Source organism: Scyliorhinus torazame, chromosome 2 (genome assembly GCF_047496885.1).
Source record: "Scyliorhinus torazame isolate Kashiwa2021f chromosome 2, sScyTor2.1, whole genome shotgun sequence".
NCBI lineage: Eukaryota > Metazoa > Chordata > Chondrichthyes > Carcharhiniformes > Scyliorhinidae > Scyliorhinus > Scyliorhinus torazame.
The window spans coordinates 321,723,799-321,751,364 of record NC_092708.1 but is presented as its reverse complement, the minus strand read 5'-3'; the positions used below and the strand labels follow the sequence as shown (position 1 = coordinate 321,751,364).

Genomic DNA, 27,566 nt, shown 5'->3' with positions numbered 1-27,566 from the left:
CGGAGTATTCGGCTATAGCCATTTCAGATCACGCCCCACATTGGGTAGATCTGGAAGTAGGAGAGGAAAAGGAACAGCACCCACTCTGGAGATTAGATATGGGACTGTTGGCGGACGAAGGGGTATGTGTAAGGGTGAGGGGATGTATTGAAAGGTACCTAGAGATTAATGATGACGGAGAGGTCCAGGTGGGAGTGGTCTGGTAGGCGCTGAAGGCGGTGGTTAGAGGGGAGCTGATCTCCATAAGGGCCCATAAGGGGAAACAAGAGGGTAAAGAAAGGGAGAGATTGTTGAGGGAGATTTTGAGGGTGGATAGGCAATATGCGGAGGCTCCAGATGAAGGGCTATACAGGGAAAGACGGAGATTACACATGGACTTTGACTTGTTGACCACGGGTAAGGCGGAGGCACAATGGAGGAAGGCACAGGGAGTGCAGTATGAATATGGAGAGAAGGCGAGCCGGCTGCTGGCCCAACAACTTAGGAAGAGGGGGGCGGCGAGAGAGATCGGAGGGGTTAGGGACGAGGAGGGAAAGATGGAACGGGGAGCGGAGAGGGTGAACGGGGTGTTTAAGGTATTTTACGAGAGGCTATATAAGGCTCAACCCCCAGAAGGGAAAGAGGGAATGACGCGTTTCCTAGACCAGCTGGAGTTCCCGAAGGTGGAGGAATAGGAGATGACAGGACTGGGAGCGCAGATTGAGGTGGAGGAAGTGGTAAAAGGAATTGGGAACATGCAGGCAGGGAAGGCCCCGGGACCGGATGGGTTCCCGGTGGAGTTCTATAGGAAATACGTGGACCTGCTGGCCCCACTTCTGACGAGAACTTTTAATGAGGCTAGGGAAAGGGGGACACTACCCCCGACGATGTCGGAGGCGACGATATCGCTGATCCTGAAAAGAGACAAAGACCCGCTGCAGTGCGGGTCATACAGGCCTATTTCCCTCTTGAACGTAGATGCCAAGCTTTTGGCCAAGGTGATGGCGACGAGGATAGAGGACTGTGTCCCGGGGGTGGTGCATGATGATCAAACAGGGTTTGTTAAAGGGAGGCAATTGAATGTTAATATACGGAGGCTGCTGGGGGTGATGATGATGCCCCCACCGGAGGGGGAGGCGGAGATAGTGGTGGCGATGGATGCAGAGAAAGCATTTGAGAGTGGAGTGGGACTGCCTGTGGGAAGTACTGAGGAGATTTGGATTTGGAGAGGGGTTCATGAGATGGGTTCAGCTCCTATACAGGGCCCCGGTGGCAAGTGTAATCACAAATAGGCAACGATCTGACCACTTCCGACTATATAGGGGTACAAGACAGGGATGTCCCCTGTCCCCGTTACTGTTTGCGTTGGCAATTGAGCCACTGGCCATAGCGCTGAGGGGCTCTAGGAAGTGGAGGGGGGTACTTAGAGGAGGAGAAGAGCATCGGGTGTCATTATACACAGATGATTTGTTGTTGTATGTCGCGGACCCAGTGGAGGGGATGCCTGAGATAATGCAGACACGCAGTGAGTTTGGAGAATTTTCAGGATATAAATTGAATATGGGGAAGAGTGAACTGTTTGTGATGCACCCCGGGGAACAGGGCAGGGGAATAAATGATTTACCGTTGAGGAGGGTAACAAGGGATTTCCGGTATTTAGGGATCCAGGTGGCCAGGAACTGGGGAACCTTGCATAAGCTTAACTTGGCACGACTGGTAGAGCAGATGGAAGAGGACTTTAGGAGGTGGGACATGGCGCCCCTGTCATTGGCGGGCAGGGTGCAGGCGGTTAAAATGGTGGTCCTTCCGAGGTTTCTTTTTGTGTTCCAGTGCCTCCCTGTACTGATTACAAAGGCCTTTTTTAAGAAGGTGGACAAGAGTATTATGAGCTTTGTGTGGGCTGGAAAGACCCCAAGAGTAAAGAGGGGGTTCCTGCAGCGCAGTAGGGACAGAGGGGGACTGGCACTGCCGAGTCTAAGTGATTATTATTGGGCCGCCAACGTGTCAATGATATATAAGTGGATGAGGGAAGGGAAAGGAGCGGCGTGGAAAAGACTGGAGATGGCGTCCTGTAGGGGAACTAGCCTAAAAGCACTGGTGACGGCGCCTTTACTGTTCTCCCCGAAAAAATACACCACAAACCCAGTGGTGGTGGCAACTCTGAAAATTTGGGGGCAGTGGAGATGACATAAGGGAGTGACGGGTGCCTCAGTGTGGTCCCCGATAAGGAACAACCATAGGTTCGTCCCGGGAAAGATAGATGGGGGATTTAAATCTTGGCAGCGAGCAGGAATTGCGAAATTGAAGGACTTGTTCTTAGATGGGACGTTCGCGAGTCTGGGAGCACTGACAGAAAAATATGGGTTGCCACCTGGGAATGCATTTCGCTATATGCAAGTGAGGGCATTTGTGAGGCAACAGGTGAGGGAATTTCCGCAGCTCCCGGCGCAAGAGATCCAGGACAGAGTGATTTTGGGGGCATGGGTGGGTGATGGTAGGGTGTCAGATAGCAATAGGGAAATGAGAGACGAGGGGGAGACGATGGTCGAGGAGCTGAAGGGAAAATGGGAGGAGGAGCTGGGGGAAGAGATTGAGGAGGGGCTGTGGGCAGATGCCCTAAGTAGGGTAAACTCTTCGTCCTCGTGTGCCAGGCTCAGCCTGATACAATTCAAGGTTCTACACAGGGCACATATGACTGGAGCAAGGCTGAGTAGATTTTTTGGAGTGGAGGATAGGTGCGGGAGATGCGCGGGAAGCCCGGCGAACCACACCCACATGTTTTGGTCATGTCCGGTATTGCATGGGTTCTGGGTGGGTGTGGCAAAAGTGATTTCAAAGGTGGTTGGAGTCCGGGTCGAACCAGGCTGGGGGTTGGCTATATTTGGGGTTGCAGATGAGCCGGGAGTGCAGGAGGCGAGAGAGGCCGATGTTTTGGCCTTTGCGTCCCTAGTAGCCCGGCGAAGGATTCTACTTATGTGGAAAGAAGCTAAACCCCCGGGCGTGGAGGCCTGGATAAACGACATGGCAGGGTTCATAAAACTGGAGCAGATAAAGTACACACTAAGAGGTTCGGCTCAAGGGTTCACCAGGCGGTGGCAACCGTTCCTCGACTATCTCGCAGAGCGATAAGGGAAAATAGGAAAGGTAGCAGCAGCAACCCAGGGGGGGGGGGGGGGACTCATTTGGGTCCTCAGGGGTTTTTATGTGTGTGTTTATACATTAGTTATTTATATTAGATTTTACGAAGTTACTATTTTAGTTACTATTTCTGTTGTTTCTTATTTTGTTGTTGGCAGTTGCTGTTAGCATATTTATTTTAAAAAAACGATCAACGTATATATTATTACAAAGTTGTAAAATGGGAAAATTTTGTTTTTGTTTGATCGAAAAACTTTAATAAAATATATTTATTAAAAAAAATGTTAGTGGTTCCGGTTGCGGCTATGCAGAGCTAAGTCGCACATTCGCCAGCTCCCGCTAAAAACTGACTTTTGGGCTCTTTTCAGAGCCCCCAACGGCATTTTATCGACGTTTCCCGGTGTGGGAAGGAGATTGCAATAGTTCCTCCGGCAGTGTATGGCTTGGACCAGGAGCGGGGCGACTAGAAAAGTGGTGGTGAACCCAAAGAAGGTGCGAGGGAAGAGCAGCAAAATGGCGGCGGGCGGGGACCAGGCAGCGTGGATGCAGTGGGCGCAGGAGCAGCAGGAGGTTACCCAGCGCTGCTTCAGGGAGATTAAAGCGGACCTGCTGGAGCCGATGAAGGCTTCTATCGACAAGCTGCTGGAGACCCAGATGGCCCAGGGGGTGGCGATCCGCGAGGTCCGACAAAAGGTCTCCGACAACGAGGACGAGATCTTAGGCCTTGCGGTAAAGGTAGAGGCGCACGAGGCGCTCCACAAGAAATGGCAGGAACGGTCCGAGGAGATGGCGAATCGGTCAAGGCGGAAGAATTTGCGGATTCTGGGCCTCCCGGAGGGGCTGGAGGGGTCGGACATGGGGGCCTATGTGGTCACCATGCTAAACTCGCTGATGGGAGCAGGGTCCTTCCAGGGGCCCCTGGAGCTGGAAGGGCCCATAGAGTGCTGCCGAGGAGGCCTAAGGCTAACGAGCCGCCATGGGCGGTGCTGGTGCGGTTTCATCGCTTTGCTGATCGGGAGTGTGTGCTCAGGTGGGCCAAGAAAGAGAGAAGCAGCAGGTGGGAGAACGTGGAGGTTCGAATATACCAGGACTGGAGTGCGGAGGTGGCGAAGAAGAGGGCCGGGTACAACCGGGCGAAGGCGGTGCTGCACAGAAAGGGGGTGAAGTTTGGCATGTTGCAGCCGGCGCGACTGTGGGTCACCTACAAGGACCGGCACCATTATTTTGAGTCTCTGGAGGAGGCGTGGGCCTTTGTTCAGGCCGAGAAACCGGTCTCAAACTGAGGGTCGGGACGGGTGGTCGGGGATTGCTGTTGGGGTGTTACACTTTGAGGGGGGGGGGTTCTTTGCTCTTATTTCTGTTTGGTTCGAGGAGGGTGGTTAGGGTGGGTTGGGCACTGTTTTGGTTGGGTCTGTCGGGTGGGCTCTTGGAGGGGGGGGGGTAAGTAAATGGAGTAGGGGTGGATGGCCGGTAGGGGGGATGGGTGCCCGCGGGGGGAGGGTGTGTTCCGAGTCTGGAAAAGGAGCAGCGACAGAGGTGGTCTGGCAGATGGAAAGCGCAGGCTTTTTCCCACACTGAAGGCTGGAGGGGGCGGGGAAGCGAGGGGTGTTTCCCACGCTTGGGATGAAAGGGGGAGGCGGAGAGCCTGTGGATGGGTAATGGAGGAGGAGGGTATGTCCCACAATGGGAGGAGTCGAAGGAGAGGCGGGAGTAGCCGGGGTCAGCAGACTTGCGGGAGTGCAATGGGGGGGGGGGGGGGGGGGGGGGGGGTAAAGCAACTAGGAGGGATTCTAGCTGGGGGGTGGGTGGAACTGGGTTGCTGCTACTATGGGCAAGGGGGAGCTGGAGCGAGTAGAGGGGGTTGGGACGGGGGTCTGCCGCCGTGGGGGCCGGGTGTGGGGTGCGGGCACGTGGCTGGCCAAGGAGGGGTTATGGCTAGTCGGCAGGGGGAGGACGGCGGGTAGCCCCCTGATCCGGCTGATAACCTGGAACGTAAGGGGACTGAACGGGCCGGTCAAGCGGGCCCGGGTGTTCGCGCACCTGAAGGGGCAGAAGGCGGATGTGGTCATGCTCCAGGAGACACACCTGAAGGTGGCAGACCAGGTAAGATTGAGGAAGGGGTGGGCAGGTCAGGTGTTTCACTCAGGGTTGGATGCAAAAATCGGGCGGGCGGGGGGGGGGGGGGGAGGGGGGGGCGGCGGCGATCTTGGTGGGAAAGAGTGTGCCGTTCGAGGCGTTGAGCATTGTGACAGACAATGGCGGCAGGTACGTAATGGTAAGTGGTAAGCTGCAAAGGGAGAGGGTGCTACTGGTCAATGTGTTTGCCCCGAACTGGGACGATGCGGGTTTTATGCGGCGCATGTTGGGTCGGATCCCGGACTTGGAAGTGGAGGTCCTGAAAATGGGGGGGGGGGACGGGGGGGACTTTAACACGGTGTTGGATCCGGCACTGGATCCCTCCAGGTCTAGGACGGGTAGGAAGCCGGCGACGGCTAAAGTGCTGAGGGGGTTTATGGACCAGATGGGAGGGGTGGACCCTTTGAGATTTGCAAGGCCGGGGGCTAGAGAATTTTCATTCTTCTCACATGTCCATAAGGCTTATTCCCGGATCGACTTCTTTATTATGAGTAGGGCGCTGATAGCGAGAGTAGAGGATACCGAGTACTCGGCGATAGCCATTTCGGATCACGCCCCGCATTGGGTAGGCCTAGAGCTGGGGGAGAGGGACCAGCGCCTGTTGTGGCGCTTGGAGGTGGGGCTGTTGGCGGACGAGGAGGTGAGTGAGCGGGTCCGAGGAAGCATAGAGAGGTACCTGGAGGCCATCGATGACAGGGAGGTCCGAGTGGGGATGGTATGGGAGGCGTTGAAGGCGGTGGTTAGGGGAGAGCTGATCTCCATTAGGGCCCACAAGGAGAGGAGGGAGCAGAGGAAGAGGGAGAGGCTGGTGGGGGAGATGGTGAGGGTAGACAGGAGGTATGCGGAGGTGGCTGAGGAAGGACTGTTGAGGAAGAGGCGCAGCCTCCAGACCGAATTCGACCTGGTGACCACCAGGAAGGCGGAGGTGCAGTGGAGGAAGGCTCAGGGGGCGATTTAGGAGTATGGGGAAAAGGAAAGTCGGATGCTGGCGCATCAGCTTCGGAAGCGGGTCGCAGCTAGGGAGATCGGGGGAGTTAAGGATAGGGGAGGGAGTGTGGTGCGGAGTGGGGTTGACATCAATGGGGTCTTCAGGGACTTTTATGAGGAATTGTACCGGTCCGAGCCCCCACGGGAGGAGGGACGGATGGACCGCTTTCTGGACCAAGTGAGGTTTCCGAAGGTGGAGGAGGGACTGGTAGCTGGATTGGGGGCCCCGATTGGGCTGGAGGAGCTGGCCAAAGGGATAGGGAGCATGCAGGCGGGGAAGGCACCGGGGCCGGATGGTTTCCCGGTCGAATTCTACAAGAAATATGTGGACCTGTTGGGCCCGTTGCTAGTTAGGACCTTCAATGAGGCAAGGGAGGGGTGGGGCTTTGCCCCCGACGATGTCCCGGGCACTGATCTCCTTGATCCTGAAGCGGGACAAGGATCCCCTGCAGTGTGGGTCTTACAGGCCAATTTTGTTGTTAAATGTAGATGCCAAGGTGCTGGCGAAGATCTTAGCGACGAGAATTGAGGAATGTGTGCTGCAGGTGATCCACGAAGACCAGACGGGATTCGTGAAGGGGAGGCAGTTGAACGCGAATGTGCGGAGGCTCCTGAACATTATTATGATGCCGGCGAGGGAGGGGGAGATAGTGGTGGCGATGGACGCTGAGAAGGCCTTCGATAGGGTAGAGTGGGGGTACTTGTGGGAGGTGCTGAAGAGGTTCGGGTTTGGGGAGGGGTTTGTCAGGTGGGTTAGGCTGTTGTGCGAGGTCCCGATGGCGAGTGTGGCCATGAATAAGAGGTCGGAGTACTTTTGGTTGCATCGAGGAACGAGGCAGGGTGTCCCCTGTCCCCCCTGCTCTTCGCACTGGCGATTGAACCCCTGGCTATGGCACTGAGGGAGTTGAGGAACTGGAGGGGGCTGGTGCGGGGCGGGGAGGAGCATAGGGTGTCGCTCTATGTGGACGACTTGCTGCTATATGTGGCGGACCCGGTGGGGGGAATGCCGCAGGTAATGAGGATCCTTCGGGAGTTTGGGGATTTCTCAGGGTACAAGCTCAACATGGGGAAGAGCGAGTTGTTCGTGGTTCACCCAGGGGACCAGGAGAGGGGGCTGGGCGAGCTCCCACTAAAAAGGGCGGAGAGAAGCTTCAGGTACTTGGGGGGTCCAGGTGGCCAGGAGCTGGGGGGCCCTGCATAGACTTAATTTCACTAGGCTGGTGGAGCAAATGGAGGAGGGGTTCAAGAGGTGGGACGCGTTGCCGTTGTCCCTGGCAGGTAGGGTGCTCCCAAGGATTTTGTTCCTGTTCCAGTGCCTCCCCATGTTTATCCCGAAGGCCTTCTTTAGGCGGGACAACAGGAGCATAACGGGGTTTGTGTAGGCACGAGGGACTCCGAGGGTGAGAAGGGTGTTCCTGGAGTGGAGTAGGGATGGGGGGGGGGTCTGGTACTGCCCAACCTCTGTGGGTGCTACTGGGCCGCCAATGCGACAATGGTGCGCAAGTGGGTGATGGAGGGGGCTGCATGGAAGAGGCTGGAGACGGCGTCTTGTGAGGGTACGAGTCTGGAGGCGCTGGCAACGGCGCCGCTGCCGCTCCCTCCAATGAGGTATACCACAAGCCCAGTAGTGGCGGCTACCCTCAAAATCTGGGGGCAGTGGAGGTGGCACGGGGGGGGGGGGCAAGTTGGGGCCTCGGTGTGGACCCCAATACGGGGGAACCACCGGTTTGTCCCAGGGAGAGTAGATGGAGGGTTTTCGGGGTGGCTCAGGGCAGGGATAAGAAGGTTGGGGGGCCTATTTGTGGACGGGAAGTTTGCGTGCCTGGGTGAACTGGAGAAGTATGGGCTGCCCCCCCGGGGAACACCTTCAGATATTTACAGGTAAGGGCGTTTGCCAGGCGGTGGAATTCCCGCGACTGCTGCCACGCACAGTACAGGACAGGGTGCTCTCGGGGGGGGGGGGGGGAGAGAGAGAAGATCTCGGAAACTTACCAGGTGATGCAGGAGGAGGAGGAGGCCTCGGGGGTGGAGTTGAAAGGTAAGTGGGAGGAGGAGTTGGGAGAGGAGATCGAAGAGGGGACGTGGGCAGATGCCCTAGGGAGGGTGAACTCTTCCACTTCGTGCGCGAGGCTCAGCCTCATACAGTTTAAGGTGCTGCACAGGGCACACATGACCGGGACAAGGATGAGCCGTTTCTTTGGGGATGAGGACAGGTGTGTTAGGTGCTCAGGGAGCCCAGCAAATCACACCCATATGTTCTGGGCATGCCCAGCGCTGAAGGAAGTTTGGAAGGGCGTAGCAAGGACGGTGTCGAGGGTGGTAGGATCCAGGTCAAACCGGGCTGGGGGCTCGCAATATTTGGGTTTGCAGGGGAGCCGGGAGTGCAGGAGGCGAAAGAGGCCGGTATTCTGGCCTTTGCGTCCCTGGTAGCCCGGCGAAGGATTCTTCTTCAGTGGAAGGATGCGAGGCCCCCAAGCGTGGAATCCTGGATCAACGATATGGCGGGGTTTATTAAATTGGAGAGGGTGAAATTCGCCTTAAGGGGATCGGTACAAGGGTTCTTCAGGCGGTGGCAACCGTTCTTGGGACTTCCTGGCAGAACGGTAGACAATGGTCAGCAGCAGCAGCAACCCGGGGGGGGGGGGGTTCTATTTTATTTTTGTTTATTTACCCTGGGGGATCTGAGGGGGTGTATATATTTGCTATGTTTGCTTTGTGTTAACTCGGGGTGTTAATGTATTATTTATGTATAGGGGGGAGGGGGGCAGGGGGGTTGTTTTACTTTGTTCTGTATTTAATTCTATTGGGTTTCTTTCTCATTCTGTTGTTGATATTTTGTGAAAATCCTAATACAAATTATTTTAAAAAAAAAAAATGTTACAGTGATGTTTGCAAAAGCAAAATACTCCGGATGGTGGAAATTTGAACTCAAAACCGAAAATGCTGGAGATACTCAGCAGATTTGGCAGCTTCTGTTCGGAGAGAAACAGAGTAAATGTTTGTGGTCTGTGACCTTTCATTAGAACAGAGGAAAGAACACCGACCTGAAACATTAATCACGGATGCTGCCAGGACTGATTCTATTAATGGTTAGCTGGTGCAAAAGAAAGCATAATGCAAATTTTGCACGATTGGCAATGCACAAGACCCAAGTACCAAACATCACAATTTGACTCCGTGTGAAAAGAAATGTTCTTGTTGACTGCATTATTATTTTAATCACTTTTGGAGAAACTATATTAAAAACACTGCTTTTGACACAGCTATCTGTTCCTACCACCTTCTCAGCACATGTCTGGATGATTTCATGGGTGATGCTCTCCTGCCCACTCACATGTGCCATTCTGCAATGTTTCCCATAGCAAACTGACTTCCTGCATGACTGCTAATACCTGTTCCAGCCATGCTGCATCTCCACTTTAAGAGGTAGAGGTTTGGCTTCAGGCAGAGCAGGGAACAGGTTCCAGCAAGTTATGATTTTGGGTTCTCTGCTGTTACATGTAGCCAGTGAGCAGTGGCCTTAGCACTCACTGGCTGCATGTAGCAATCAGATAAATGAGCAGGGAGCACAAAGTCGACATGCTGCCTGCCTGTATTACACCAAATGAGCACAGATTAAACACACCTCACAATCCCCAGCCCATTTCCAGGGGCCACGTAATTTCGCTCCAAAGGAGTCAAGAACAAGTGCAACATTCAGATCAAGCAAGATCTTGGGGTATGAAGGAAAATAGCAGATAGCGATAGAAAGAGGGTGGAGCAACAGAGATGGTGAGAAGAGGAGGAGATGACGGGAGGAGGAGATAATAAGGAGGTAGATGAAAACCATGCAGAGCAGAGGGAAAAGGAAGAGATGGAGATCGCAAAAGATGTGGCAAAAGGGGAGATGGAAAACGAAGGGATCACTGAACAGAAAGGAGAAAGGGAAATGAGATAGGAGGATAAAGATGGAGAGAGGAGAGGCGGGCAGGGGGTAATGAATGGTGTGGTAATAGAGAAATTAAGTTGAGCAAAGTGGAGCAGAGGAAGAAGAGCAGCATTCAGGAAAGAAAGACAAAGGATCCAAACAGAGGAGACAAGAGAATGGGAATATTGGAATAGGGGTTGGACATTGTAGATGGGCATTTTGTGGATAGATTCAGGGGTTTCAGCTCACTGATCAGCAATTAGAGGAGTAAATTACATTGCGGTTTAATAATTAATCATCCATTTGACTTTAGTAAAATTGGATGGACCCAAATAGAGAGGATTGAGCTGCAACTTTGAGTTTCTGGCTGAAACACCGGCCCAGATGTTCTGGTCTGTGGATCATCCGAATCTGTCTAAAGTCCCAATGCACTGACTCCATAGGAATTGTCGAGGATGTCGGAACTTACCATGGCAATTCCCCCGCTCTCTGGGATCTTCTGAAGAAGTGCCCGAGTTACAGTGTGAGACTTCGAATAGTTCCGCAATACTTGCCAGAATAGTTACCCAGGAAACGTTTGACAATAAAATCCTAATCTAAATCCTGGGTAACTACATATTTGACCACCCAATCACTTACAATGATCTTCCAACTCACCCAACATTCCCCAGACCCACCGACCGAACACTGCTACCCCCTCTCCCACCCATCTCTGCCTTGACCCACTCCATGACAATACCCAACTAACCCCCACCACCTGACTCAAGTCCTGACCCCCTCAATCCACCCGACTATCCCTCACCACCCAACTCCCCACAACTCAACCCGGCAACCATTTCTGACCCGACATTCCCCAGACCCACCTACCGCTCTCCCCATCTTAACCACACGCCAGCCTATGCAGCTCATCCATCAGCCTCCCTGCCCACCAAACCTGCCTACCATGCTATCCAGCTTCTCCCCACCTTATTCACCCACCATGCTAATCCACCTGCCACCTCCCCACATGGCTTATCTACCACCTTGTCAACACGTCACCCTCTCCAACTGTCACCTTTCCCCCTTACCTCACCCAGCCTATCCCCTTATCCATTTCTCAATGTAGATTTTCAAAGTACCTTCAGGACATTTAAACAGTTTACTTAACAGAATATGACAGCAACTGTCATAAAAAGATGGGAAGGCTCGCCTTCTCCCATCCAGAGCTACAGCATAGCTCTTGCGGGGATTATACGCTCTGCATTTCTGGAGAAGCCGGCATCAGAGGCCCCGCCAGAAATGCAGAGCTCTGGAGGGGCAAAAGGAGCAGAGTGGCAATCTGACGGTGATTTGACACTCCTTTGGAAGATTCTGGCCATTATATTTTACCTGTGCACCATATAACAACACCCCGTTTCCTTTGTGAGGAACACTGTATGGAGTGGCAACTCACTTTTAATTTTTGGCATGTCATAAAATAATATTCTTAATATACATCTCCAAATGGCATTTGTACAGTAAGTTTACCTCAGTCTCTTACTCGTCCACTTTTCTTTGGAAATTTGTGCCATTCCAATCTATCCCTAAAAATGATTATCCTTCCCTACCCTTGTCACTTACTGCCTTTGTGCGGTTTCTAAAATTATGCAAGACTTTAAATTAGTATCCTGAAAGTCCTGTTTTAATCAATGACCAGTAATCATTTTTAATATATTTCCACTGGTTATCTTGCTGTCTATTTTCGAATTCAACCTCTCTCTGCCTTTGATCACTCTGCCGATCACATTTGGCAATACCCTGGAAAAATTAGCACATCACCTTCTGCAAATCACAAATTATGTTGTGTTTCAAGGCTGACTATTTCTCCATCAACTCAAGAGGTGCTCCAAGGATGCTTTCTCTCCTTTTCACGTCATCTCCTCTGCTCAACTGAAGCCTCTCCCTTTGATGACAAATACCATTCTACATTGACCAACTTTCTTCATACCACACACAAGGAGCATTCATTCCTCTTGAAGCACGGCCAGATCAGCATATCGTGATCTCAAGGCTGAAGATTCCTCTTGTCTATGCTAATACTTATGCTCACCCACCATTCTAAATCCTTGCTGCACTGGAATCAGGACTCTCTGAATTTTCGACTTACGCCAATTTTCAAAGATCTTAAAATGAAAGAACACTATAAACATACCATTGAGCCTTCTTCTTCCCCTCTTATTTGCAATTCTTTAAAACCTAAGCATCACTCCTTCCCGATTTACCCAATATTACATTCCTACTTGTTTCAGCCTTGAACCCTTATGTAGGTTTCTCAATGCAGAAAAAAAAGAAATAAAATGTGCAATATCAGTATGTATTCGTACATCAAATCCATCTATTTTCAGACTCTGATATTCATACTTCAAAGTCTGTGAATAACAAAACTATTACTGTTTGTTATTTTTGCTCTCTTCTTCTTTTGGGAAGAAGCCTCCCTGAAAAATCTCTTTCCTCTTTATCTCCTGGGAGGGCAGATTGCAGTTACGTTGCTAGGGCTGTAAGTTATGTTGAATTTCTCGCGTGGATACCAACTGTTTTCTAATCAAACCTCTGCCTGTATTCAATTATTAGTATAATTAGAGATCATATTTAATAATTGCAAAATCTATGAAGATTTCTTACCTTAAAGGGATTGGAACGTGCAAGCATGCTGTTTGTAAGAGTTACTGTTGAAAGGAGAGATATAAAGTTAGAAAACTAGAACTTGCATCATAAATCAAATACTAGTTTTCAATCCCACCTATGAAACAAAAAAATAAACACTGTTCCATGTATCAATGATTGGATGATGCGATCATTTAGACACTGCCAGCATTTAAAAGGAAACAATCCTTGATTAAGCATCTACTTTCAGTTTGCAATGAATGGTCCATTAATCCAATTTATACTGTTAGCCAACCAGCCAGTTGATCAAACACAAATGCGCATGATACAAGGTATGAAATATTGCTGTGTAAACTCATTATGCCAAATGATGGGATTGAAGCCTACTGCTTTTGGTTGAAATCTACTGACACTAAAGTCAAGCTACTTTTAAAATCACGCTTTTAAACATGCAAAGTAAATTGGAAAAAAAATAATATAATGGAAGGATCTTCAATTACATCAATTTTTTTTTGTTGCAAGTATTAACAGTTTATTAGAAAGATATTGTAGGCTTCAAAAAAAAAAAAACCCATTGATGTCTTCCGGTGGCGGCTATGAAGGAGTAAGTCGCACATTTGGTGGCTCCCGCTCTGGCCGAACTTGTGGACCTTTTCCCCCCGACTTTGTTGCGGTTTTGAGCACTGGCTTTGAAGGCGCAGACAATTTGGCACTGGATCCACACATTGGTGCATGGAACGGAGAACCCCAAGGGATCGAAAAGGAAGAAATAAGAAGATTAGCAAGGGCTGGGTGGAGGTTGCGGCTGATGTTCGGACCCCTGCTGCGACGGCCCAACCATCAACGGAGGAGCTGATGCAGGTCATCCAAGAGGGCTCTGCCAGACAGAGACGGGACTGTCTTGACCCGATAAAGGAATCGATCGGTCGGCTGGAGCGCAGGCTGGATGCCCAGGATCGGACGATTCAGAAGCTGGAGAAAGCGTGGCGGACCAGGAGCACCTCCAAATGGTGGTTGAACTGGAGGTGGGGATGCTGAAGGATCAGCAAAAAAGGCTGCTGGAGAACGTGGAAGACCTGGAGAACAGAGCTCGCCGGCAGAACTTAAGAATTGTCGGTCTACTTGAAGGGGCTGATGCGTTTGTGGCGAGTATGTTTCAGAAGCTTCTGGGGGAGGGGGCTTTTCCTCGACCATTGGAGGTGGACAAGGCGTATAGAGGGATAGCGATAGCGATGAAGCCCCCCCCCCCCCCCCCCCACAGGGCAATGGTGGTCTGGTTCCACAGATTTTTGGACAGGGAGTGTGTTCTCCAGTGGGCCAAGCATACCCGGAGCTGCAAATGGGACAATAGCATTTTGCGTGTTTATCAGGATCTGAGCGTGGAGATGGCCAGAAGGAGGGCAGGCTTCAATCAAGTGAAGGCGATCCTGTTCAAGAAGGTGAAATTTGGGCCGCTATACCCGGCGCGTCTTTGGGTTACGCACGAGGACTAGCACCATTATTTTGAGTCGCCCGAAGATGCGATGGACTTTGCCAAGAAGAAAGGAATGGTGCTGAACTTTTTGTTTTAAGTTGTAACTTGTTTTAAATAAATATATTTATTAAGGTTTTTTAACAACACAATTTTTCTCCCTTACAAACAATAACCCCTCCCCTCCCCCCGTAACAAAATAACAAGAAATCGCACTGAGCAAGATACATACAATGCAAAATGGTATATTTACATAGCTTTATACACTGGCTCTCTAGTTGTAACTTTTTTGAGTGATGTTAAAATGTTTTGATTGTCGTTTCCCTTCTGCATTTGAATTTGGTTGAAGATAGTGGAAGTAAAAGTTATTCGGTTTCTGTGGGTTTTCGGTGTTTTTGTGGAGGTGGCTGGTGGGGCTTTTTACTTTGTATTACTTTGATTTGCACTATTGGGGTGTTCTTTGTGGGTTTTTCGTTTTGGGCTGTCTTTTATGGTAATTGTGCGATTGTTTGGGGTCGGTTTGATGAGGGAATTGGTTGCGATGGGGGGGGGGGGGGGGGGGGGGGGGGGGAGTGGGGGAACAATAGGTGGGAGACTTCTTGGCGCCGGAGGCGAGGGCCACCAGGCTAGCTGGGTAAGCTAGTCTAGGGAAGCACAGTAGGGATGTGTGCATATGATTAATATATGGCAGGGGTTAGGTTACAAAGTGGTGTTGCTTGGGGGGGGGGAAAGAGAGAGAAAGAGTAAGAGTTACTCTGCTGACGAGGGAGGGACTTAGGTTTCAGGACAGAGAGGAGGTCGGGGTGGGGGCTGCCAGGAGGCGAGTCGATGGAGACGCGGTGCATGGGCTGGAGGCGGGCCCAGGAAAGGGGATGGCTGATCAGCGGAGGGGGCACGGTGCCTCCCAACTGAAGGCGGCCGTGGTAATGTTACAGGAGACACACCTGAAAGTGGCGGATCAAGTCAAGCTAAGGAAAGGTTGGGTCAGTCAGGTCTTTCATTCGGGGCTGGACACCAAGACTAGAGAGGTGGCGATTTTGATTAACAAGCGGGTGCAATTTCAGGTGGGCAGTATAGTCTCGGACGGGGGGTGCCGTTATGTCATGGTTAGCGGTAAGCTGGAGGGGAGGCAGGTAGTCTTGGTTCACGTGTACGCACCAAACTGGGACGATGTGAAATTTGTAAAGAGGGTGCTGGGGAAGATACCGGACCTGGGCTCACACAAGTTGGTTATGGGAGGGCATTTTAATACAGTCATCAACCCCGGCCTGGACCGGTCGAAAACAGGGAGGATACCAGTAATGGTAAAGGAACTGATAGGGTTCATGGAGCAGATGGGGGGAGGGGGGTCGACCCATGGAGGTTTAGGCAGCCGACGGGGAAGGAGTTTTGTTATTCGCATGTTCACAAGGTTTATTCCCAGATTGCCTTTTTCATTTTGAGCAGGGGTTTACTGGCAGGGGTGATGGACTCGGGGTACTCTGCCATCACTATTTTGGATTATGCCCCACATTGGGTGGAACTGCAGGTTAGTGAGGAGAGCTTCCAGCGCCCGCAATGGAGGTTGGGGGTGGGCTTGTTGGCGGACGAGGCGGTGTGCGAGAGGCTGACGAAGTGCATTCAGAACTACCTGCAGGTTAATGACATGCGGGAAGTCTCAGCAGCGGTGGTCTGGGAGGCGCTGAAGACAGTGGTGAGAGGGGAGCTGATTTCGATCCGGGCTCATAGGGACAGGACGGATAAGGCAGAGACGGACCGACTGGTTAAGGAGATCATACAGATAGATAGGAGATATGCGGTGACCCCGAGGGTGGAGCTCTTAAGGGAACGTCGGAAGCTGCAGGTGGAGTTCGGGGTGCTGTCCACAGGCAAGGCAGAGGAGCAGCTTAGGAAGATGAGGGATGCGTTCTACGAACACGGGGAGAAGGCCAGCAGAATGCTGGCACAGCAGCTTAGGAAGTGGGAGGCGGCCAGGGAAATAGAGAGGGTGGTTGATGGGGATGGGAATTTGGTAGGGGACTCGGCTGGGCTAAACAGGGCGTTCAGGGACTTTTACAGTAGGCTCTATGGCTCGGAACCCCCCACGGCGCCCGAGATGATGAGACGCTTTTTGGACGGGCTGACCTTCCCAAGGGTGGGTAGGAAGCTAGTAAATGGGCTAGGGGCCTCGATTAGGGCCGAAGAAATAGTTGAGGGCTTGAAGGCAATGCAGTCGGGTAAAGCCCCGGGGCCAGACGGGTACCCGGTGGAATTCTATAAGAAATTCTCGGGGATATCAGGGCCGTTGTTGGTCAAGGTTTTCAATGAGGCGAGGGATAGAGGAGTGCTGCCCCCGACAATGTCACAGGCCACTATTTCGTTGATATTGAAGCGGGTCAAGAATCCGGAGCTATGCGGGTCATATAGGCCGATCTCACTGCTTAATGTGGACGGCTGGTTGCTGGCCAAGGTTTTGGCCTCCAGGATTGAAGATTGTGTGCCGGATGTGATAATGGAGGATCAAACCGGAAGGGCAGGCAGTTGGTGGCCAATATAAGAAGGCTGCTCAACGTGATTATGATGCCCCCGGAGAGAAGGGAGGTTGAGGTAGTTGTGGCAATGGATGCGGAGAAGGCGTTCGACCGGGTGGAGTGGGACAATCTATGGGAGGTGCTGGGACAGTTTGGGTTCGGTAGGGGCTTTATCGACTGGGTTAGGCTGTTGTACCAGGCCCCGGAGGCTAATGTAAGGACGAATAGGACGACCTCTGACTATTTTAGACTGCACCGGGGTCAAGACAGGGATGCCCACTCTCCCCACTGCTGTTTGCGTTAGCTATAGAGCCGCTGGCAATTGCTCGGAGAGCTTCAAGGGGCTGGAAAGGGCTGGTTCGGTGGGGAGGGGTGGAACATAGGGTCTCGCTGTACGCGGACGACCTGCTCTTGTACGTATCAGACCAGGTGCAGGGATGGGTGAAATTATGGCGATTTGGGGGGAATTTGGCCGGTTTTCGGGATATAAACTGAATATGACAAAGAGTGAGGTGTTTGTAGTCCAGGCGAGGGGTCAGGAGGGTCGGCTGGGGGAGCTGCCGTTTAGGTTGGTAGGGGACAGTTTCAGGTAGTTAGGGATACAAGTGGCGCGCGACTGGGGCCAGTTACACAAGTTGAACTTGTCCCAGTTGGTTGAACAGATGAAGGACGAGTTTCAAAGATGGGATGTGCTCCCGCTGTCGTTGGCTGGGAGAGTGACGGTCCTACCGAGATTTTTATTCGTATTTCAATGTCTCCCAATTTTCATCCCGCGGTCCTTTTTTAAGAGGGTTAACAAAATCATCCTGGGCTTTGTGGGGGCGGGTAAGTCCCCGCGAGTGAAGAAGACGATACTAGAGCGGAATCGGGGGGAGGGGGGGCTTGCCCTACCGAATTTCAGTAATTACTACTGGGCGGCTAACATAGCCATGATAAGGAAGTGGGTGGTGGGGGCGGGGTTGGTTTGGGAGCAGATGGAGGCAGATTCATGCAGGAGCACCAGCTTGGGGGCGTTGATAACGGCACCTCTGCCGTTCCCGCCGGCGGGATATTCCACCAGCCCCGTGGTAGTGGCGGCCTTGAGGATCTGGGGTCAGTGGAGGAGGTACGTTGGAGCAGTGGGAGCATCGGTCTGGTCCCCAATATGTGACAATCACCGGTTTGCTCCGGGGAACTTGGATGGGGGGGTTTCGAGTACGGCGAAGGGTGGGAATTGAGAGGATGGGGGACCTGTTCTTAGAGGGGAGCTTCCCTAGCTTGAGGGTGCTGGAGGAGAAGTTTGGGTTGGCAAGGGGGAACAAATTTAGATATTTACAGGTGCGGGACTTTCTGCACAGGCAGGTATCATCCTTCCCACTCCTGCCACTATGGGGGATCCAGGATAGAGTAGTGTCTAGGGGATGGGTGGGAGAGGCGAGCGTCTCGGACATCTACAAATAACTTATGGGGGCGGAGGAGACGTAGACCGAGGAGCTGAAGCGTAGGTGGGAGGAGGAGCTTGGTGGTGAGATGGAGGATGGCATATGGGCGGACGCGTTAGGAAGAGTCAATGCGACCGCAACATGCGCCAGGCACTGCTTGATCCAATTCAAGGTGGTCCACCGGGCCCACATGACAGTGGCCCGGATGAGTAGATTCTTTGGGGTGGAGGACAGGTGTGTAAAATGTGCGGGAGGACCAGCGAACCATGTACACATGTTCTGGGCATGTCCAAAACTTAGGGGATATTGGCAGGGGTTTGTGGACGTCATGTCCAGAGTATTGAAAACAAGGGTGGCAATGAGTCCAGAGGTGGCGATTTTTGGGGTGTCGGAAGACCTGGGAATCCAGGAGGAGAAAGAGGCGGATGTTCTGGCCTTTGCTTTCCTGGTAGCCCGGAGACGGATACTGCTAGCTTGGAGAGGCTCAAAGCCCCCGAAGTCGGAGACCTGGTTAACCGACATGGCAAGCTTTCTCAGCTTAGAGAAGATTAAGTTCGCCTTGAGAGGGTCACTGTTAGGGTTCGCCCAGAGGTGGCAACCATTCATCGACTTCTTCGCGGAGGGTTAGGGTAGTGTAGAATAGGGGGTCAATTAGGCGGGTCTTGGTTGGATGGGAGTCGGTGGTTGCACTATTTTTCTTGTTCTTTGCATATTTGTTGTTGTTTGTAATGCCAAAAATACATCATTAAAATTGTTTATTAAAAAAAAATCCATTGCATTTGACATAAATAGAGGTTCAGCTTGTACTGAGCAGATTTCACAAAATACATCCCAAAGATAGCGTATTACACCAGGTGAGACTTTAAAAAGGCTGGGTTAGTCAGGTGTTTCACTCTGGACTTGACGGAAGGGCTCGAGGGGTAGCGGTAATGGTCAGCAAAAGAATACACTTCCAGATGGAGAAGGTGGTGGCAGATCGGGGGGGGTAGATATGTGATTGTGACAGGGGCGCTGGAGGGGAGGTTAGTGGCGCTGTGAAGTGTATATGGCCCCAATTGGGATGAATTGGGATGATGTGGGATTCGCAAAGGTGGTGTTTGGGGCCATCCCCGACTTGGACACACACAAACTGTTAGTGGGAGGGGACTGGAACTTGGTGCAGGAGCCAAGGTTGGACAGGTCACGGCCGCGCTCACTGGTCCCATCAGGGGGGGGGGGCGAAGGTGTTAGCTGGGCTGATGGTGGAAATGGGAGGGGTGGACCCTTGGAGGTTTCTGCACCCAAGGGAGCGGGAGTACTCGTTTCTTTGAGCAGTCCACAAGGTATATTCGCGGATGGACTTTTTCGTGGTGGGGAAGGCTTTGCTGGCTGGGGTTAAGAGGTCAGACTACTCGGCAATTGAGGTGTCAGATCATGCTCCGCATTGGGTGGATATGGTGCTGGAGAAGGGGGTAGCGCAGAGGCCGGCGTACTTTTGGGGGACCAAGTATTGTGTGACAAAATTGAAAAGGTAATTAAGGAGTATGTAGGTTTCAACTGTACAGGTGAGGTGTCGAAGACGGTCGCCTGGGAGGCTCTGAAGGCGGTGGGGGGGGGATGATTTTGTTGAAGGCCAGGGTGGACAAAGAGGAGAGGTTGGAGTGGCAGAGGGTAATAGATGAGATGTTGGAGGTAGATAGGAGTTATGCAGAGGATGGGGACCCAGCAAAGCTGGAAAAGAGGAAGGAACTACAGGCGAGCTTTGACCGACTATCTACCAGGAAGGTGGTGCGCCAACTGAGACGAGCAAGGGGTGCAGTTTACGAACATGGAGATATGTTAGCAGGTCAGCTCTGGAGGGAAGCAGCGGCAAGGGAAATTGTGCAGGTGAGGGATAGGGCAGGGAAGTTGATGGTGGCTCCGGATCTGATTAACAAGGTTTTTGAAGAATTTTATGAGAGGTTGTACAGGTCAGAGGACCTGGGGAGACTGTGAGATGCAGGGATTTCTAGATGGGCTGGAGTACCCGAGGTTAGGGGAGGGGGACAGGGCTACATTAGAAGGAGCGATAATGGAGCAGGAGATAAAGGATGCGATTGGGAGGATGCAGTCAGGGAAGGTGGCAGGGCCGGATGGCTTTCCGGTGGAATATTATAAAAAATTCAAGGATAAGCTGGCATCCCTGATGGTGGGGATGTTTGAAGAGGCGATAGGGAAGGGGGTGTTGCCACAAACTTTGGGGCAGGCATTGATTTCCCTGTTGCTAAAAAAAGATAAGGATCTGACGGAGTGTGGGTCGTATAGGCTCATATCAGTTCTGAATGTGGACACAAAAGTATTGGCGAAAGTACTGGCGGGTAGGCTGGAGGAGTACCTCCTGAAGGTGATAGGGGAGGATCAGACGGGGCTCGTGAAAAGGAGGCAGCTCTTTTCAAACATTAGGAGTGTATTGAACGTCGTTATGGCTCCGGCGGAGGGGAAGGAAACAGAGGTGGTTGTGGCATTGGACGCCGAGAAGGCGTTCGACTGGGTAGAATGGGGGTACTTGATGGCAGTTCTGAAGCGGTTTGGGATTGGACCAAGGTTTGTGAACTGGGTAAAGCTACTATATAAGGAGCCGAGGGCGAGTGTCCGCACAAACAACATCAGCTCGAGAAACTTTTCTCTCCACCGTGGGAATAGGCAGGGATGCCCAAGTCCCACCTGCTGTTTGCACTCGCGATTGTGCCGTTGGCCATCGCATTAAGAAGGTCGGGGGTATGGAAAGGATTAGTGCAGGGGGAAATAGAGCATAGGCTGTCCTTATATGCCGATGATTTGCTGTTATACGTGTCGGAACAGAGTGTGTCGATAGGGGGAATATTGGAGCTGCTTCGAGTGTTTGGGTCTTTCTTGGGATACAAACTAAATCTCGACAAGAATGAGTATTTTGTGGTGTCTCTGCCAGGGGTGGGGGGGCGGCTGCCATTCCGTAGGGCAGAGACTCACTTTAGGTACCTGGGGGTGAAGGTTGCCCGGGAGTGGGAGGGGGGCTCCGCAGGTACAACATCTCTAGTTTGGTGGGGAGAGTGACAGCTGATCTGGCCTGGGACAGTCTCCCTCTGTCACTGGCGGGTCGGGTACAGGCGGTTAAAATGAATGTGTTGCCACGATTTCTGTTTATTTTTCAATGCCTGCCGATTTTCCTGCCAAAGGCTTTTTTCAGAGAGATTGAGGGAAGGATTACCTCGTTCATATGGAGAGGGAAGATGGTCAGAGTTAGAAAGGTGCTATTACAGAGGGGAAGGCAGGCAGGGGGTTTGGGTCTTCCGAACCTGATGTATTACTACTGGGCGGCGAATGTGGAGAAGGTGTGGAGCTGGGTCAGAGGGGTTGATTCCCAGTGGGTCAGAATGGAGGAGAGTTTGTGCAGGGGGTCAGGATTGAAAGCACTAGCAACAGCGCCGCTCCCGATAGTCCCGGGGAAGTACTCAGGGAGTCCGGTAATAATAGCTTCATTGAGAATTTGGAGGCAGTTTCGCCAACACTTCGGGTTGGGGGCAGGTTCAAGGGAAATGCCGATTCGGGGGAACCACAGATTTGAGCCAGGGAGGTGGGATGGAAATTTTCGGAAATGGGAGGAGAAGGGGATTAAGACACTAAAAGATTTGTTTCTTAGGGGTCGGTTTGCAGGATTGAAGGAGCTGGAAGCGAAGTATGGGCTGGAGCAGGGGGAAATGTTTAGATACATGCAGGTTCGAGATTTTGCCAGAAAGGAGATACAGAACTTCCCGGAGGAGCCGGCCTCCACATTGCTGGAGGGGGTGCTGACGACAGGGGGACTGGAGAAGGGGGCAGTGTCAGCAGTTTTACAGGGCTATTTTGGAAGAGAAGGCACCACTGCAAGGGATCAAAGCAAATTGGGAGGAAGAGTTGGGAGAGGATATGGAGGAGGAGTTCCGGTGTGAGGTGCTCCGGAGAGTGAATGCCTCCACCTCGTGCGCGAGGTGATCCAGCTGAAGGTGGGATACAGAGCACACCTCACGAGGATGAGCCGATTCTTTGAAGGAGTAGATGTGTGTGAACGTTGCGTGGGGGGGGGGGGGGGGCTAATTACGTTCATATGTTTTTGGTCCTGTCCAAAGCTAGAGGATTACTGGAAGGAGATTTTTAGGGTAATTTCTAAAGTGGTGCGTGTGAAACTGGACCCGGGCGGCCATATTCGGAGTGTCGGACTAGCCAGGGTTGGAAACGGGTGCAGAGGCAGATGTTGATTGTCCGAAGGCTGATCCTGATGGGATGGAGGGCAGCCTCTCCACCCTGTGCCCTGGCGGGGGGATCTGTTGGAATTCTTGACTCTTGAGAAGGTTAAGTTTGAACTGAGGGGAAGGATGGAGGGGTTCTACAATTCATGGGCATTATTTATTATGCACTTTCATGAACTGGACAACATCGAACATTGGGGGGAGGCGGTGTGCGTTGATGGTGACTATGGGTGGTTCCTGCTTCCTTTTTGTTATTTGTTTATGTGAACATGCGGGTTACTGTTTGGGATTTGGTGAGAGGATGGCATCGTTGTTATTGATATGAGGATTGACATATTTGTTACTGATTATTGTTTATTGTTGGTGGGTGTAAATTTGGGAGAAAATGTGAAAAAGGAGAATAAAGAAATATTTAAAAAAAAGATAGTGTATTACATCAATGACAAACTATTCTCATTTGTAGTTTACATGAAACAGTTTTGCAAGACATACCTGATTTTGGAGTAATGATTTCTGTGGAAATATGATCTTTATTAAATGGATTTAACCCTGCAGTACACAAGGACAATGAGTCAGTTGTATTCAATAAATACTCAACACTAAGAATCTGTTTTCAGCAGACATTGGGTTTCTTCCAAGCACAAATTGCCAGCACAAATAAACTGGAGGGATTATTTTTGGAAATTGCAGGAAATCATGCGTCAGTGCCTACTTGTACAAACATTTGCATTTGTTTATTTACTTCAAAATTCTGAATCCAAATACCAAATGGGTCAGATTAGGTTTATGCACAAAGGAAGAAAAAGTGATGGAGTGGAAGACATGCAGCTACAGGAATAGAAGCACAATTTATTTTATTTAAAGTCCTTGTGGGAAGAGCTTCACATGAGAGTGACACTTCAGAAATTTTAAAATCCTAGGGCAGAATTCTGAGGATGGCAGAGACTGTCACACAGCTATTTCACATTCCAGTTCTATTAGCTGGAGGTGGAACATTTACCCCTCAGTCTGGAGGAAGTCCTTTGCTCTCCCGTCCCTGTAGCAGCGGAAGCTGCAGTGGACAGGACAGGAACTGCATGCAGTCCCCAGAGCCCAAGTCCCAGGAATCCCAGAAAGAAGTAGGTTTTGGGGGTCTGATGGTGGGGAAGGGAGGGGAGGGACCTGGTGTGGCAGAGTCTGAGGTGGGGAGAAAGATCCTGTGGTTCTTTTTGGGGGGGGGGTTTGGTGATGTTAAAAAAAGGTTGCTGGAGTTAGCGCCGAGGTCCCAGATTCGATCCCGACTCTGGGTTACTGTACATGTGAAGTTTGCACATTCTCCCCGTGTCTCCATGGACTTCACCCCCACAACGCAAAGATGTGCAGGTTAGGTGGATTGGACACGCTAAATTGGCCCTTAATTGGGAAAAAAAATAATAATTGGTGTACTCAATTTAAAAAAAAAAGGTTGCTGGTGATGAAAGTGCTACCACCACACCCTGATTTCCCAACCCGCCACAGCCGGGATTTCATTATTTTCTGTGCGGGAGTCAGCCCTTAAATGGCCGATAATTGGCCACAAGGGCCTCAATTGGGGCAATGACGAGCTGGTTGGCCGAGGCCTCGCCCACCCCAGCTTAAAATTGCAGAACTTTCGGGTGGACGGAAACCAGCTGGAAGCCCACCCGAGGAATTTTATGCTCAGCCCCCGACAACAAACCGGCCGGCGGGAGAGCGTAAAATTCTTCCGCCCGAGACTTCCAACTGGTTTAGGGTCTTAAATAAGCCAAACATGCAACAAGAAACCTAAAACGTTAAAAATCTAGTTGGTCTCACTTCTCTTTGCACAAGGTGCTTCCTCAGGATCCAATTCATTGTTACCATTTTCTTTTTCACAATTCTGAACACCTTCCTCACTACCGTCTTCCTTTCCAACACAACTTTCAGTTGCGGGTTGCACATGCGGCGAATTCCATTTGGCCACTGGCCTTCTGTATCTGCAGGAGGAGGACAGTTTTGAGAACTAGCTGATTTTCTTAAATGAAACAAGACTGCTTTTGCATGCATAATAATTCAATGCAAATGCAGGAAAAACGCACAAGGTGGTTGGATTATGTGGTTACTTGCAGCTCTTCCATTTATTTGCCTGCAATTAGTTGAAATCCATACAAAACAATATAATTTACTGAATTTAAGATTAAACCAAAGTGGAAAAAGCCCAAATTCCAAGCTGCCAATTTCAGCCTAGAATTTTATATTTGAATCCAGCTCATGCTGCACACGAGATTTTATCATCGGTCATGGGATACTTAAGTGAAATTTCAAAATAAAACAGGTTTGGAATTTTGATCTCCCTAAGAGTACAATAGAAGAGCACCCAACACAGAACAATACTAAGGACGTGGTTTTAAATGACCTCCAAAAAAAACCATACAACATGGAAACTGCCAGGAAATATGAAACTGGAGCAGCAGTGTACAATACCTGATGTTTTGGCGAGAGGTTTGAAAATTCAAAAGGAGAAGTTTGGGCTACCCCCGGGAAATGCGTTCAGGTACATGCAAGTGAGGGCGTTTGTGAGGCAACAGGTGAGGGAATTTCCATTGCTCCTGGCACAAGGGATTCAAGACAGGGTGATTTTGGGTGTATGGGTCGGAGAGGGCAAGGTGTCGGCGATATACCAGGAGATGAAAGAAGAAGGGGAGGCTTTGGTAGAGGAGCTGAAGGGTAAATGGGAGGAGGAGCTGGGGGAGGAGATTGAAGAGGGTCTGTGGGCTGATGCCCTGAGTAGGGTTAATTCTTCTTCCTCATGTGCCAGGCTTAGCCTGATGCAGTTTAAGGTTATTCACAGAGCGCATATGACAGGGGCGAGACTGAGTAGGTTCTTTGGGCTGGAGGACAGATGTGGGAGGTGCTCAGGAAGCCCGGCGAACCATGCCCATATGTTCTGGTCGTGCCCGGCACTGGATGGGTTCTGGAGGGGTGTTGCGAGAACTATATCTAAGGTGGTGAAAGTCCAGGTCAAGCCAAGTTGGGGGCTAGCTCTATTTCGAGTGGCGGTCGAGCCGGGAGGGCAGGAGGCGAACGAGGCCGGCATTCTGGCCTTTGCGTCCCTGGTAGCCCGGCGAAGGAACTTGTTAGTGTGGAAAGATGCGAATCCCCCCAGTGTGGAAGCCTGGATAAATGACATGGCGGGGTTTATCAAGTTGGAGAGGATAACGTTTGCCTTGAGAGGGTCTGTGCAGGGGTTCTCCAGGCGCTGGCAACCGTTCCTAGACTATCTCGCGGAGCGTTAGATGAAGTTCGGTCAGCAGCAGCAGCAGCAACCCAGGGGTGGGGGGGGGGGGAAAGAGAGGCATCTCTTTCGGGGGGGGGGGGGGAGAAGGGTGGACAGGGAACAGGGAAGGGAGTTTTTCCTGGGGGTACTTGAGCAAGAAAATACATAAATATTCAGGAAAGTTGATATGTGCGGGAGGAATCCAATGTACAAAGCTCTGCATTATGTTGATTTGATATGTTTATGTCTTGCTATGCGACTTTTCTTTGTGTTACGGGGGGGGTTTGTATGCTTGGAAATTTTGTTGAAAAATTCTTAATAAACATTTTTTTTTTTTTTAAAAGAAAAGAAAATTCAAAAGGCTCATTTGATGGTGCAATCGGGCTAGAATAGCATTGGGTGTTCACACTAAATAAAATCACAACTGTGATGCTAACGATCAAAATAATTCAGTCTCAAACAGAGTCCAGCTTGAAGTACACCATTAGTAGTCCCTTGTTTTGTACGTGTGTAGTTTTGCTTTAGTAAAATCTGATTTCAACAGATAGAACAGTGGAAATCGCGAAATTGCGTCAGTATATTTTCCTATAGCTCATGATTTTGTGGGAACATGGGCAAATTAGCTGTGGTTTGTGAGGACAATAGTCAACTCTCTGTTCAAGTGAGACATCTGGTTATATCGCTCGAGGAGCACCACTCCACGTCAAGCTTGGAGCAAGGCAGACAGGCCTCCAAGAACGAGCACAGCTGGTATGGGAATTGAACCCATTGTTATGAAACCCAACTTACTACGTTGAACACAAAGATTGATAATTCAAAGCTGAACAGCCTTGTTGCCTCCCGTACATGCTCAGAGAAGTGAAGCTGGAGGAACAGAAACAGATGTTCCAGCCAAGAAAAATGATAAAGTAGACAAAGAAACCAGAATGCTTTTACTGCAGTAAGAAAAGGCATCTCAAAGTCTATTGTTGGAAGCTGAATGGTAAAGCAGTGGCAGTAATAATTAGAAAAGCTGTTACCAGTAAAGAAAATAGATGCTAGAAGAATGGTACTGATGCAAGTGACAAGGATTTCCACAGAGAAGGCTGCACCAGAAAGTGAAACTTGCGAGAAACACAGCGCGACTAATGTTTTTACTATGATGTGGAGATGCCGGCGTTGGACTGGGGTGAGCACAGTAAGAAGTCTTACAACACCAGGTTAAAGTCCAACAGGTTTGTTTCGAGGGCACTAGCTTTCGGAGCGCTGCTCCTTCCTCAGGTGAATGAAGAGGTATGTTCCAGAAACATATATATATATATATATATATATATATAGACAGATTCAAAGATGCCAGACAATGCTTGGAATACGAGCATTAGCAGGTGATTAAATCTTTACAGATCCAGAGATGGGGTAACCCCAGGTTAAAGAGGTGTGAATTGAGTCAAGCCAGGACAGTTGGTAGGATTTCGCAGGCCCGATGGTGGGGGATGAATGTAATGCAACATGAATCCCAGGTCCCGGTTGAGGCCACACTCATGTGTGCGGAACTTGGCTATAAGTTTCTGCTCGGCGATTCTGCGCGTCCTTGCATCAACCACTAACAAAAAGAACAATTGGACAGTGGACTTAAATAAAACCTTGTTGCTGAGCTAAAGACTGGGAATAACTGGTGTAACAATGGTAAGATGTTAGAAAAATTGGATTCTAAATGTAATAGATAATATAAGGGGTAAAGCCTGGCTTAGAATGTATTTTATTGCAATGGTCATGTTTCATTTTCTTTAAAAAGGAGAGTTCTGTTCTGCCGGGCTAGTCGTTTTAGCAGCTAGCATGGGAAATTGACCAAGGAATGTTTCTGGGCTAATGCTTAGTGGTTTGCCTGGGGAGGTCCCCGAGGAGTTAAAATGCTTTGCAGCCTGCAGAGAAAATGTGTT

At 50.7% G+C, this 27,566-nt stretch overlaps 1 protein-coding gene across 1 annotated transcript in view; it reads right to left on the bottom strand.

The window, feature by feature from the left end:
- Positions 1-27,566, bottom strand: part of wdhd1 (WD repeat and HMG-box DNA binding protein 1) — a 110,062-nt gene that overhangs the window by 12,208 nt on the left and 70,288 nt on the right. The window contains 3 exon segments of the mRNA XM_072489704.1: positions 12,788-12,831; positions 22,887-22,943; positions 24,207-24,367. Coding sequence (XP_072345805.1) covers positions 12,788-12,831; positions 22,887-22,943; positions 24,207-24,367 — 262 coding nt within the window.